This window comes from Hemicordylus capensis, chromosome 9 (assembly GCF_027244095.1).
Source record: "Hemicordylus capensis ecotype Gifberg chromosome 9, rHemCap1.1.pri, whole genome shotgun sequence".
NCBI classification, from domain to species: Eukaryota; Metazoa; Chordata; class Lepidosauria; order Squamata; family Cordylidae; genus Hemicordylus; species Hemicordylus capensis.
In genome coordinates this window covers 1,041,061-1,054,181 of record NC_069665.1, presented here as the reverse complement: position 1 = coordinate 1,054,181, position 13,121 = coordinate 1,041,061, and the positions used below count along the sequence as shown (strand labels likewise).

The window sequence follows — 13,121 nt, the reverse complement described above, 5'->3', positions numbered from 1 at the left end:
CCTCGGACTGCACAATGTGGGGGCTTCCTCAGCACTCTGCAGCAGCCCTGCCCACCTCTCCCCCTCCTGGCATTCTCCCTTCCGCCAGCGCGGAGTCCAGCCCTCTCTGCCCCCGCTTGTGTGGCGGTGCCAGTGAGCAGCCCGCCGAGCTCTCTGGGAGCTTGGGGTCACAGACCGAGGCTCATCCTTGGGCACACTCTGCGTAGTCTCCATCTGAGGGAGGCTCAAGAGTTTGGGTGTGGCCACTTCTTGATCATTAGCGTGAAGGTCCACGAGAAGGCGCTGGGCTTCCCCATGGTTGCCGCAGGGTGTGGAATGGTTTGCTGGAAGATCGCCAGCTGTGTCTTCTGGAGGAAATGTAAAGCTCTTGGGAGTGATGCCCAGCTGCTCTCGCTCGTGGTTTCTGTTGCGCTGAGTATTCGGATCGTGGTGCTGCTGCTGCTGCTGCTGCTGCTGTTTTGCTTTTTACTGGTCTATTGTTGTTTGTTAGCCACTTGGAGCACTCAGAGAGGCACCCTCCTCATGCTTTTGAATGAATAAACCGCCCCACCCCAAACTGGTCTGCACTGGAATGCCCTAAGGCTTCCGTCAATGGAAGCAGACGGATCCCAATTCATGCAAGGTGCTGATGAGCCCAAAGCTGTGGCGCCTCTGGCCCTGGAGCTCTTCAGCCCCAGACAGTTGCCGTCTTCTGCATGAGGGGCTGGGCTCCTTGCAGGCAGAGATCACGTCCCATACAGAGACACATCCTCTACCCTTCCCAAAGGGATGGGGAGGAGGTGCAGCAGTCCAGCCACGGCCCAGCTGCATGGCTGGGATGCAGGGAGTGAGAAGGCAGGCTTGTGTCGCCAGATCTCTGGCTTTGATTGGGACGTGCCAGGCCAGAGCACAAAACTGGGGAGGAGGAGGAGGTCTGAGAGGGTGACTCTGGGCAGAGAGAGTTGACTGGTTCCCAAGGGACCAGCACCAGTGACAGGCACCTAAGTCTGCAACCCTAAATGCAGTCCGTCCCACGGGGTTGAGTGGGGCGGAACGTGCTTCTGTGGCACTGTGCATCGCACCAGGATGCCTCTGAGTACCAGTTGCAGGGGAGCAACAGCAGGAGAGAGGGCCTGCCCCTTTCAACTCCTGCCTGTAGGCTTCCAGTGGCATCTGGTGGGCCACTGTGCGAAACAGGATGCTGGGCTAGATGTGCCTCCTTGGCCCTGAGCCAGCAGGGTTGTTCTGATGTCCCTATGTTCTTATGCTGCACATTTTGCTCCCTCCCTGCACATTGAGAAATGTAACCAGAACAAAGGCACATTGGCTCTCTGACTGACTGTTCATGCAGAAGTGGACTTGCTCTCTCTTGCTCCGGAGGGCAGGACTGGAACCCATGGTTGGAATGAGAAGGAAGGAGCTTCGGGCTGTTTCCTGACTTGAAGAGTTTCCTGACCGGCTCGGCAGAGGCAGAGACTGCCTGGTGCAGTCAGTGGTGGGCTCTCTTCCTCCCGGGCTTCTCAGAGCGAGGCTGTGCAGCCATCTGGCCGAGATGCTGCCACAGATTCCTGCCCTGAGCAGCGAGCCGGACCAGAAGACCCCCCCAAGGCCTCTCCAGCCCCTCCGGATGTGTGGGTCCCCCGCCCAGCTGCACTGCAAGGGTGGCAGCCCACATGTTCGGGAGACAAGGAAGCAGCCTGCTGCACACCTGTCCGGGGCGGCAGCAGTGTCTGTGTCACTTGAGCATGGCCGTGGCGGTGGAACAGGATTACACGGAGACGCCTACCTATTTTCAGTAGCCTGGGGCCTTGGTTTAAGCCCTGCCCTTTGGACTGTCACTCCCCCACTTGTGCTCCGGAACGCACCAAGGGTGGAGGATGGAAGGTTTAGGTGGCCATTTGTCAGGAGCAGCTCTTTCTCACAAACCGGGGTGGTGGTGGTGGTGGTGGTGGTGGTGGTGGTGCCCAAAGGGGCCCCGCTGCCTCCTCGGCTTCCTGGCAGCAGCTCAGGTGGTCCCTCTCCCTTCTCCATGGCCTGAGCTGTGCGGCTCACCCTGCAGCTCTACCTGACCAATGGCCAGCCTGCAGGCAGCGTGGCTCTCTCCCGAGCTGTGGCTGGGAAGCAGAGGCCCCGCCCGGCTCCTTCGGACGCGCCGCTCCTGCCATTCCCCTCTCAGGTGACTTCTCGGGACCTTCGTGGTGGTTCGGTCCTGTCAGTGCAACAGGTGTCCATCCTCTCCTAGGCTCAGCTGGGTCAGCGCTGCAAGCGGGTCCCAGCAAGCTGTGAGCAGAAGACCCCCGATGCTCTGAGAGCATTTGGTCACAAGTGGGGGTCTTAGGAAGGGATGGGGAGGACACAGGGATTCTGCTGGGAGGGGCTGCGCTGGGGCAAGGCGGTGGCACTGCGGGGAGCTGCTAGGCCGGGGGAGGCTGGTGGCGCAGCTCTCGGGGATGGATGTGGAGCGACGACTGCCGATGGGGCCAGCAGACAGAGCATAGCCAGAGAGACGCTGGCTGGCTGCCGAGAATCGCAGAACTCCCCGCAGTTGGGTGGGCAATGATTTCTCAATTGATGTGGCTGACCTGGCCAGCCACACATGTCCCAGAAATCTAAAATCAAAGATTCATCAACAGCCAATAATATATCCCCACCAGCATCACCCAGAATATGCCCCCCCCCCCCCGCCGCCACACTGCCGTCCTGCCACTTGCCAGGCTTATGTAAAGAGCAGTCACTTTGTGCATGAGGCCGGGAGAGAGGATTTCTGTGCATGCAGCCTGGATCACGGAAGATGGAGGCCAGGCTGTGATTGCCTGGAGCAGCTCAGCAGGTCCTCCTCAGGCCCCTTTGAGGAGCGGCTGTGGGGAGGTTTTGGACTAGGGCCCCTCTTCTGCCTCCCTGCTCCTGACAGGTGTCTCTTGCAGCCTGAGTGTTCTCCTGGGGCTCTTTCTGGATTGATTAGAGGGTGGCCTCAGGCAGAGGGGCCTCCGAGAGATGCAGGTCCAGAAGAGCTCTGGCGATCCCACTCTCTGGGCTGCGGGTGTCAGTGGGTGGGGAGCAACTCACAGCTGATCGGGGGGGGGGAGATTCCTCCAGAGGTGTATGGCTTCTTGGCTCCATCACCACCTCCAGGGCCCAAGGGCCCTCCTCTCCCCACAGCCCCTCTGGTTGAGGAGACAGAGTCTCTTCCGGCCGGCTGTCCAGCTGCTTCCAACTTGGGGCCCACACCAGAGACTTCAGCCGGGCTCTGCCTTTTGTGGTGCAGTAAAACCGTCTCCTAAATGTTGTGGGAGATAAACCCTGAGGAGGTGGCAAGAAGAAGTGTATTGCTTGGCCAAAGTGTTATTTCCGGCAGAATCTTTGTTGGGGCAACGACCATAAGTTCTTCTGTGGCAAAAGAGTGCTTCCAAAATACTGAAGTCAACACAATGTGTGTTTTACCCATAAGCACTTTTTTGCCCCCAGAAGAACATAGGAAGCTGCCTTCTACTGAGTCAGAACAGATAGCTCAATATTGCCTACCCTGACTGGCAGCAGCAGCTCTCCGCGGTTTCAGGCAGGAGTTTTTCCCAGCCCTACTTCTCTGTGGCTGCCCCGGAGCTTTGAAAAATGCTCCCTGTCAAAATAAGAGCACCCCCTTCTCCGTTTGCTTTTAGGAAGACCCTCAGACACACCTGTTTTCTCAGGCTTTTAACTAAAATTAATTTAAAACTGTTTAATACATTAATGTTATCCTATGAGATTGTTTTAACTTTTTATTCTGTCAAATTTTAAAAATTGATTTTACTGTTTTATATTTGTTGTGTTTTAAATTGTGTACACCACCTGAGATGCACCTATCAGGCAGCATATAAATATGATCAATACATGCATACGTACTCGGAGATTCTGCCAGAGACTGAACCTGGGACCTTCTGCATGCCCAGCAGGTGCTTTGCCATGGAGCTACAGCCCCATCCCCTAAGCACTTTCAACTATCACCCCCGAATCCGATAAAGGGTCTATCAAAATGTGGTGTTAGGCGGCCAGTTGTTCTTTCCTTGGCCCATCTTTGAGCTCTCTCTCTCCCCCCCCCCATGCTCTCCCTTTTGGGAGCCCTCCTGGACTGGCATAGGTCCTGGATGGTCAAGCCAGGAGGCAGCAGTGAGGAGGAGAGCATCACACCCGTTTGGGCTGAAAGCTAAGCTTCAGCTTCTCCTAGAAAAGTGGTGGCTAGCCTTGGCTGGCTCCCAGATGGGTTTCTGTCCTGCGCTCTACACGGGGCTGCCTCGAAGGACAGTCTTCCATCTGAACAGCTAACTTCAGCTGGTTCAAAACTTCAGCAGCCAGGTTGCTAACTGGGCTGGGGGTTGCAGACCGGATCATCACACCACTCCTCCTGCATTGTGCTATCATCTTTGGTGACTGGTTTGTGGCTTCAGACTGGAGTCTCCTCGTTCCCCATGAACTGCCTGAGTACTGGGGATGAGCCATAGCTCAGTGGAAGAGCCTCTGCTGGGCATGCAGAAGGTTCCAGGTTCAATCCCCGGCAGCATCTCCATGTAGGGCTGGGAAAGGCTCCGCTGCCTCCAGTCAGTGCAGATAATATTGAGCTAGAGAGACCAGAGGCCGGACTCAGCATAAGGCAGCCTCCGATTTGGTCCACCTCTGAGGCCCTTTGCTGAATCGGCTCACTCCCAGAACGATAGGAGTTTGGCCCAAAGGACGGGACTTTTTCTGTCCTGCCAAGGATGCCTCTCGAAGGAGGAGGAACACACCTGGCTCCCTCCCCCTTGCCTATTGCTGAGCAGATGGCACAGAGCTATGGGGTGTTGCTTTTAAATTGTGGACCCTTTGGGGACAGGGAACCATCTTCTGTTTTTCTTTTTCTATGTAAACTGCTTTGAGAACATTTTTTGTCTTGCAAAATTGTGTGTGTGTAATTAGATTTGAGTTTACGTGTTCATGTTACTGTTTATAGTACTGAATAGCAGAGATGCAGAATTAGTCCAGTTTGCAGCACAAACTAGAAGAGTATGAATGTTAATTTTCTAGGAATGAATTTATCAAGTGGTTTGGATAATTAATTCAAAGCAAATTGTATTTTGCAAAACCCAGTTGGATAGGGGAAAAGTGATCTATGTGAAATATACCTTGGCATATTGCAACAATTAAGATTAGCAATCTTCCTAAGATCAAGGTGACTCCGAGGGAAAATTCACAGCAGCAAGTATCATGCATTGCTGTCCTGCAGCTAGACTGGCATCTTTCTGAGACCTTTTTAGGGATGTTTGGGCTGTTGTTGTTTCTAAATTACCCACAGTAGCTACCCTCCCAGGGTTAATAACAGTGTGCAAGGGTGATATTTGTTCAGGACCTCCAAGGGGCGGGAAGTTAAATCCCTTCTCTGCATGCTATGGTCCCGATTCTGATCTCCCCTGCTCGCAGCTGCTATTTCTAAAGCGCCAAAGCAGAAGCACAAATGGTGCATTTAGTATCATGCATCCTTTGATCCTCAGTGGTGGCTGCAAACTGGCCTGGAGTTCCTTCTGTTCTGTTGCTACTTCTCAGCTGGCTGGCAGTAGAACTTCCTTCCTGCACCCTTGAGATTATACCCAGTGCTGAGAAGCAATTGGAGGAGGAGGAGGAGGAGGCGGTGGTGGCAGCGGCGGCAAGCGCAATGCTGTGATGGAGGGAGACATCTTGTGGTGGTGCTTTGGCAAAACCGGCGGAAGGCCACCGAGGCGGTGAAAGGACCCTTCAGAGCCCTCCTGTCTCCCCCCAACCCCTGTTTTTGCAGCTGTTGCCCCTGTCCTGCTCCACTTGCAGAGCATTGTCGTGTGAGAGCAGAACAGGCTCCCACAGGCAGTTTCAAAGAGGGTAGCCAGAGCCCAAAGACGGCCACACAACTCTTCCAAAAATAGGTGTCCATGAACGGCTAGAAAATGATTCAACTTGCCAAGATGAATGTTAAGCTGGAGCTCTCCCAGAGACAACTCCTGCATTGAGGGGTCCTCCCTTGACTCCCCACCAAGGTGAAGCGTGTCTTTTTATACCTACTGCTCTCTAGTTGCTGGTCTGTAAGAGGAATGGTCCCCACTCTGCTTTTATTCTGCTTTTATTTACTTATTTAAAATATGTAGACCCCGCCTCTCCAGTACCATACTGCTCAGGGCGGCTCACACCAGCAAAATGTTGAATGCTTCATTGAGTAACCAGCCCTCTGGAAGCAGACATCTAGCACACCAGAGGGGGAAAACGTTCTAGCACAGCTCACTCCTTCCTGTGCTGGCTTCGTATTGCAGGGGGACTCTAAGGCAAGGGAGCAAGCCAAAAGGGAATCCCACACGGGCCACCGGAAAGTGGGCACCGTCCATTCTAGCACTTCAGGATTCTGCCTCTTGATTCCCCTGCAATGTGTCGATCAGCAATAAGATGCACCCTAAGATATACTCTCCAAGTGTCTCGTAAGATGCACATCTTTTCTGCCCCAAGATGTGGTGACAGCCAACAGCCTGCCTGGATGGCTTTAAGAGGGGTTTAGCCCAATCCATGGAGGACAAGTCTATCCATGGCTACTAGTCGGAGGGCTATAGGCCACTACCAGTCTCAGAGGCAGTTGCAGGGGTGCAACAGCAGGAGAGGGGGCAGGCCCTCAGTGGGCTTCCCAGCAGCATCTGGTAGGCCACTGTGTGAAACAAGATGCTGGGCTAGGTAGGCTTACTTGGGCCTGATCCAGCAGGGCTGCTCTGATGTTCAAATGGCTGGAAGACCAGATTTCCGTGCACAGAAGCCATGATGGTTCTTCTTCAGCAAAGCTTGTTCTTTTGCAGACTTCCTTATTCTAGCTGCACAAATGCTTCCCACCAGTTTTCCTGGGACAGAAGTGAGGCTGACAAGTCTGTAATTTCCTGGTTCACCTTTTTAAAAGTCACAGTGTTATGCTAGCTGTCCTCCAGAAGGGTGCGGGGAGCGGGGGGAGAACAATTGTGGACTTCGGTTAGGAATTCTTGCATGAAGCTGGCCCTTGTTACATTTTCATTTGGAAAAGTAAAATTTCCTCCTTTCTGTGCAAATTATCCTACCAGCTCCCTGGCTTGTTTAGGATAAAAGGAGGGAGTCTGGAAAGCCCCACCAGAGGCCAGTGTCCAGGAAAGGAGCCGGGCGATGGGCGGGGGGGGGGATCCTGTTTGGGCATCCTCAGTGACTAAAGGGACATGGGATGTTTCAGGTTCAGCCCCAGAGGGGTGAAGCCTCTCCCTGAAGAGGAAGCAGCCAAGGAGCCTGAGGAGGACCCCCAGCAGGCCCCACAGCTGTCTGCGAGTCACCAGGACAGCAAAGACAGCAAAGCATCTGCAAGGTAGGTGCAGTCAGCATCTTCAGGGCCAGCCGCCCTCTGCCCAGCCTTGCACGCCGCAGGCAGCTCAGGCCTCCCACCTGGCCCAGTCACTTGGCTGGCTCCTGCTCCCAGGCCTGGCAGCAGCCTTGCCTGGGCCATGGGCAGCCCAAGAGCTCCTGTGGGCAGGAGGGGTAAGAGGAGGTGGCTGTGCAGGAGAGGAGGGGCATGTGGAGCCCCCCAGGTTCCTCGAGGCCTGGCAAGCGCTGACAGCGAAGAGCAGCAGCCAAGAAGCAGGCAGGCAGGCGGACTGCTGGCTGAGGTCTGTGTGGCATCAGGATCCCCCCCTTCCCTCAAGGAGCCCTATTCAGCATGCAGGGCCACCCCATTGTGTCCTAGCCTAGGCTGAGGGGGGGGGCAGGCTTCCTCAAGGCTGCAGGCGTGCACCATGGCTAAGTGGGAACCAGAGCCCAGGTCTTGCCGGTCCAAGCCCATTGCTCTGCCTGCTAGGCCACACTGCCTGCCAGGTCAGCAGAGGAGGTGCTCGGTGTCCGCCTTCCTGGAGACCTTGCCTGCTAGGTGGTCAATTTCTTCCTTGAGGCTTCAGCTGCTGCTGTCTGAATGGGGTGCAGCACTGCAGCAGAGAGGGGGAGGCTGGGAATAGCCCCACCCCAGACCAAAGTTGCGCTTTTGTCATTTCTGACATCATTTCTTGCGTGAAGCCTTCCGAATTAATTTTGGCAAGTTTTCTTTCCATGGAAAATTGAACAGTCTCTGCTGTGGGAAGCGGAGATGCTGCCTGAGCTGGGTGCGCTTGTCACTTGATGCGTAAGACTAATTCCTGCTAGATGTCACAGACGAATGCTCTGAGACTTCTATGAGACCCAAACACTTCCCTTGGTTATCTTTGGTCTTGCTAGCTTTTGCTCTTAAGAAATGCACCCCAGTGAGCACTGTTACTCAGGAGCAGGTCATCCTAACAAGTGGGACCAGTGGGGGGACCAGCTGCCGCTGCTTCCTGGAGCTCTGTTTGCTCCTCTTCCCCCCGCCCCCTGTGCTGCCTGCAGGCTGGACATTCATCAGGTAGAGCTGTGTGGTTAGGTGCACAGCTCTACCTGGCCAATGGCCAGCCTGCAGGTAGTATGCAGGGTAGGAGAGAGAGGGGAGCCAGTGGCACTCTGGGGAGCAGAGGCAGCTGGGCCTCCTTGGGCGCCCCCTCCATGCTCCTTAGGAGAGGCCACTCCCGGTTACATCTCAGCCCTGATGTCTGTTTATCACTTCAGAGAAACAGCCGTTGAAGAAAACACTAACCCTGCGAGTGGAGAGGAGGCTCCCCTGACAGAGCCCCTGGATGTGGCAGGCGGCAGCGTCTCCTCCCAGGCACAGGAGGTAATGTGGGCTCATTCTCCAGGGACCCCACCCAGTTGGAGCTGCTCTCGCCTGCTGCATGAGACAGAGTTGCCGACTCTTGCATCAGCAGCAGAGGGACAGCCGTCAGCAGGGCCGGGCTTCTCCACCCTGCCCCCACCCCGGTGCTGCTGGACCTCAGCTCCCATCACCCCCAGCCACCGTGGCCTGTGGCCTTGAGGTGCAGCCCCCTCATCCGGGCGCCCCAGTGTGAGGACCCTTCCACGGGGAGGCCGCTCTTCTCTGCAGCCTGGCCCTGACGGAAGTGGAGGGTGCCAGGCAGCCGGGCTCGCTGCGTCTCTGCTGCTCTGGGTTGCAGAGGCAATTGAGAGGTGTCCGCTCCGGCCCCCTGGGGACCCCTCCTACCTGTCCTAGGGGCTGTGAGCTTGAGAATTAGCAGCTCCTGCCCCTTCTGCAGGCCCTCCGCCACATTCATTCTGGAATCTGATGTCAGGCAAAGCTCTGTAGCGATTCATGAGTGGTCAGAGGACACAGGGCAATCATTGGTGGGAGTGGGCTGTGTCTCTGGGGTGGCTTTGCCTTGCCTCTGCATGGCCTTTGGTGTAAACAGGCCACTGCCTGCCCGGCATCCCCCCCGTCTGTCTGTGGGTGCTGTACTCCAGGCCATGCCGCTGCAGCAGGTGGGGGTCTCCGTCCAGCCCAGCCCTTCTTGGCACATCACCTCCCAGCCAGAAGATGCCAGCCCCTTCTGAGCCATTCAGTTGGACAGTGTCTCTGTGCTCTGCAGCTGCTGAGAACCAGAAAGGAGCGGCATGCACTGTTCTTTCTTCTAGTCCTTGCCGGCAGCCGCTGCGGAAGCAGGAGGAGAGGAGCTTCTGAAGAAGGACCAGGCAGAGGCCGAGCCAGAAGCCAAGGTGGAGGCTCAGGAGCTGATGCTGTGGTGTGCAGAGTCTGAAGAGCACAACATCACCGGCGTGGAGGAAGTGAGCAGAATCTCCGCTGGCTTAAGTGCCGTTTCTGGGAGGGCACCACAGCTGGCCCTGTTCCGTCCCATGCTTCCAACAACAGTAGCTGATGGCACAGGCTATGGGGAGCTCTCTGAGGAGGAGAGCTGGTCTTGTGATGGCAGGCATGAATGGTCCCCTTTGCTCAGCAGGGCCTGCCCTGGTTTGCATTTGAGTGGGAGATGACGTGTGAGCACTGGAAGATATTCTCCTGAGGGGATGGGGCTGCTCTGGGAAGAGCACCTGCATGCTTGCTTGCAGGAGGTTCCCAGTTCCCTCCCTGTCAGCATCTCCAGAAAGGGCTGAGAGAGACTCCTGCCTACAGCCTTGGAGAAGCCTCTGCCAGGCTGTGCAGACAATCCTGAGCTATCTAGGGTCTGATTCAGTAGAAGGTGGCCTCCTATGTTCCTGCCTCCAAATAGGCATGGAATTTCCGAATGGATCCAGCAAAGCTTTCATGCATTCCATGAAAGGAACCAGGGCTTTTCAGTGGGCATTCCCTGTCATTCATTTTCGTACTTTCCCTGGAGCATCTGCTTTGCATGCAAGAGGTCCCACGTCCCTCCCCGGCATTGCTAGATAGGGCTGGGAGAGATTCCTTCCTGCAACCCTGGAAAAGCCGCTGCCAGTCTTGAGCTAGCTGGACCAAGGGTCTGACTGGGTAGAAAACAGCTTCCTACGGTCCTGGGGTGCTGGTTCCGACCCTTCCCAGGGCACAGTGTCTATCCCTCCCTCTCCTCCCAATCAGGTATTTGACATCCTGCCTCTGTACGGAATGCTGCACCCCAACGAGACCCAGGAGATGTCCTTCACGTTCTACGGCCACGCCGACATTGTTGCCCGCGTCAAAGCACTCTGTGAAGTGGAGGGGGGCCCCACCTACGAGATGCTGCTGCGTGGCGAGGCCTCCCTTGTGAGCTACGCCTTCGACAGGAAGGAGATTGACTACGGGCTCCAGGTAGGCACAGCACTGCCCTTGGCTCCAGGCCCCACCGCTGGCCTGGCTTTTGCCGCTCATCTCCCCGTCCCCCTTGTGCTGCTTAGCTCTGGCCATGGCCGCTATCCACCCAGAGCACAAGCCCTGCTGAAAGCACCTGCTGTGGCGTTGTGCAGCCCTCCGAGCAAGCTGCTGTTCTCGTGGGAATTGCTTCAGACCTGAGCTATCCAGCAGAGGGGTCTCCTTGCTTCTCAATACTGCCAGCTGCGTGGGGGAAAGAATAAGGGGATGAATCTGGCTCAACTCCTAGAAGATTTGCCCTGGATGCCCTCCATTCCTTCCTCACCCCCACCCCCACCCCCCCTTCAGTTTCTTAGATTCCCACCTGGTCTATACACACACCACAATCCCACACGGAACCCGCCTTCTGTGCCTTTCTTCCAGCACCCAGCATCAAGCAAATTCTCATCAGATTCAAAGATACTCAAAGATACTCAATTTCCACAATGGATTTATTGGACTAAGTTTGTTTCCATTCAGTTTGGTGGGTGGAACTTCTTTGTTTTTGCTTCTGCTTCTGCCACTTGCTCCCTCCCCAAATGGCATAGTCCTTGTAAGCAGCTTGCTTTCCTTCCCCTGGCACCAAAACAAAGGTTGCCTCTGAATAAGGGGGTGGGGGACAGGTACGCAGTACCCACTCACCCTGCATAAAACCATGCTCCCTCCCTCCCCCCATAGTAAGGGGCTGGGTTCCTCTTTGGCCCTGCTCCTCAGAACAAAGCCCATCTGCTGCATCCAAAGCCCCTCGGCGTCCTCCCCTCGGGGTCTCCCCTCCCCAGGAGTCGTTGCCCTCTGATGACCTCGCCAGCCTCAGCAGGCCTCTCTCAGTCAGGCCTTACTGTCCCCTACCAACCAGAGTTGTCTCCTGGTGGGGGTGGGGAGTGGGCTGGGTTTGTATGGAGGGGCCACTTTGCAAAACATTGCTCAGATCTTCCCATCAGAGCACCTGGATACAGTCAGTTCCCCTGAAATCCCTCCTAAGTTGAAACTTGAGACAACTTGGAAGAGTCCTGCCCAAATGAAACATCTGTAGAAATGCTGGTGAGAGTTAAAATCATTTTGAAAAGGTTAGTAAGGTTTCTTGGGGTGATGGTGGATGGAAGTCTCTGCAAAACACTTCCATCCACTTTGCTCTCCGTTTTGATGTCTGTTCTTCTCCTTCCTGCCAGCCCAAGCAGTTCCCTGGGGCAGGGCCAGCCTTTTCATCTCGCTGTCCCCTTCTTCTCTCCCTCTAAGTTATTTGACAACGTGAGTGAGGCTGAGATTACGCTGCGGAACACAGGAAAAGTGGCATTCGAGTTCTCTGTCCTGGACGCCATTTCCGCTTCGGCCAACAACCCTCCGCCTGGCGTGCCACTGACTCTGCCTGTTGCTGTGAGGATTTGCTGTATCTATTTATTTAATTTTAGGATTTAGTAATCCCTTTTCACATTATCCCCAGATAGTGGTACATAGTAAAAGTTGCAGTTACAACAAAAATATAAAATTCCGCTAATAAGAGTAGCAGTGGATGTTCAAAGTACTGAAACAGAGCCTGTTTAAAAGAGCAGATGCTCCCAAACACTAACCTCATTAAACATTTAAAGCCTGGCTAAAAAGCAAGGTCTTTCTTAAGCAGTGGTGGAAAGCTGAAGGGCTTGGAAGAGTACCAACACGTCTGGGGTTAGGGCATTTCAGAGCCTCAAGGGCGACCCCAGAGAAGGCCTTGCCTGGATCTCACCACACACAGGCCGCAGCTGGTTTCTGTTCATGAAGCAGGTCCTCATAGCCAGTCTTGCATGGTGGACAGGTTCTGCTGGGAGCAGAGGGTCCTCCAAAAATCCCGGCCCAAGCTGTGCAGGGCATTACAAGTTAAAGCCAGCACCTTGGATTGGACCCAGAAGCAGAAGGATAGCCAGTGCACCTCCTTCAAAAGTGGCCCGGATTACACCTGGCCACAGCCTTGCCCTGAGCTGAAGCTTCCGGGTGCTTTTCTAGGGCAGCCTGATGGTCAGTGCATGACAGTCCTCTGAACACAATGTGTCCAGGGCACTGGGAACTGTGGCCAGCTCTGCCTGCTCACAGCAGGGTGCTGCTAGCACACTAATCAAAGGAGCGTACAGGAATGTGCATGCTTGGCTTTGCTAATAGAATCTGGCTTTACTGGAGGAAAATCTGGATATATATTTTTTTAAAGCAAGTGTTCATGCAGCTGTCTGAATAACTGGCTACTGTAGTGCTTCTTCCCACGGATCCAACCTGTGCCCAAGACAGAGAGGAGGCCTTCCGCTCCAGCCCTGGTGTCTGCTCTAGTGGGCCTGCTGCCTCTGCATAGACATCTTAAGCAGTGGTGGAAAGCTGAAGGGCTTGGAAGAGTACCAACATGTCTGGGGTTAGGGCATCAGAAAGACCCACGCAAGCCATGATGGCTCCATTCAGCCGGGGCACGAGTGCTCAGCCTTTTGCCTCTTGCCTCTTC

The 13,121-nt window shown here is 55.1% G+C and overlaps 1 protein-coding gene across 7 annotated transcripts in view; it reads left to right on the top strand.

Moving 5' to 3' along the window:
- HYDIN (HYDIN axonemal central pair apparatus protein) overlaps positions 1-13,121 on the top strand; it is a 156,822-nt gene that overhangs the window by 60,602 nt on the left and 83,099 nt on the right. For all 7 annotated transcript variants that reach the window (XR_008311281.1, XR_008311282.1, XR_008311283.1 and 4 more), the window contains 5 exons: positions 7,190-7,318; positions 8,578-8,683; positions 9,496-9,645; positions 10,415-10,624; positions 11,900-12,037. Coding sequence is in view for 4 of the 7 variants with exons in the window: in XM_053271217.1 (XP_053127192.1) it covers positions 7,190-7,318; positions 8,578-8,683; positions 9,496-9,645; positions 10,415-10,624; positions 11,900-12,037 (733 nt within the window). In the remaining 3 variants the exon portion in view is untranslated. The remainder of the gene's footprint in view (positions 1-7,189; positions 7,319-8,577; positions 8,684-9,495; positions 9,646-10,414; positions 10,625-11,899; positions 12,038-13,121) is intronic.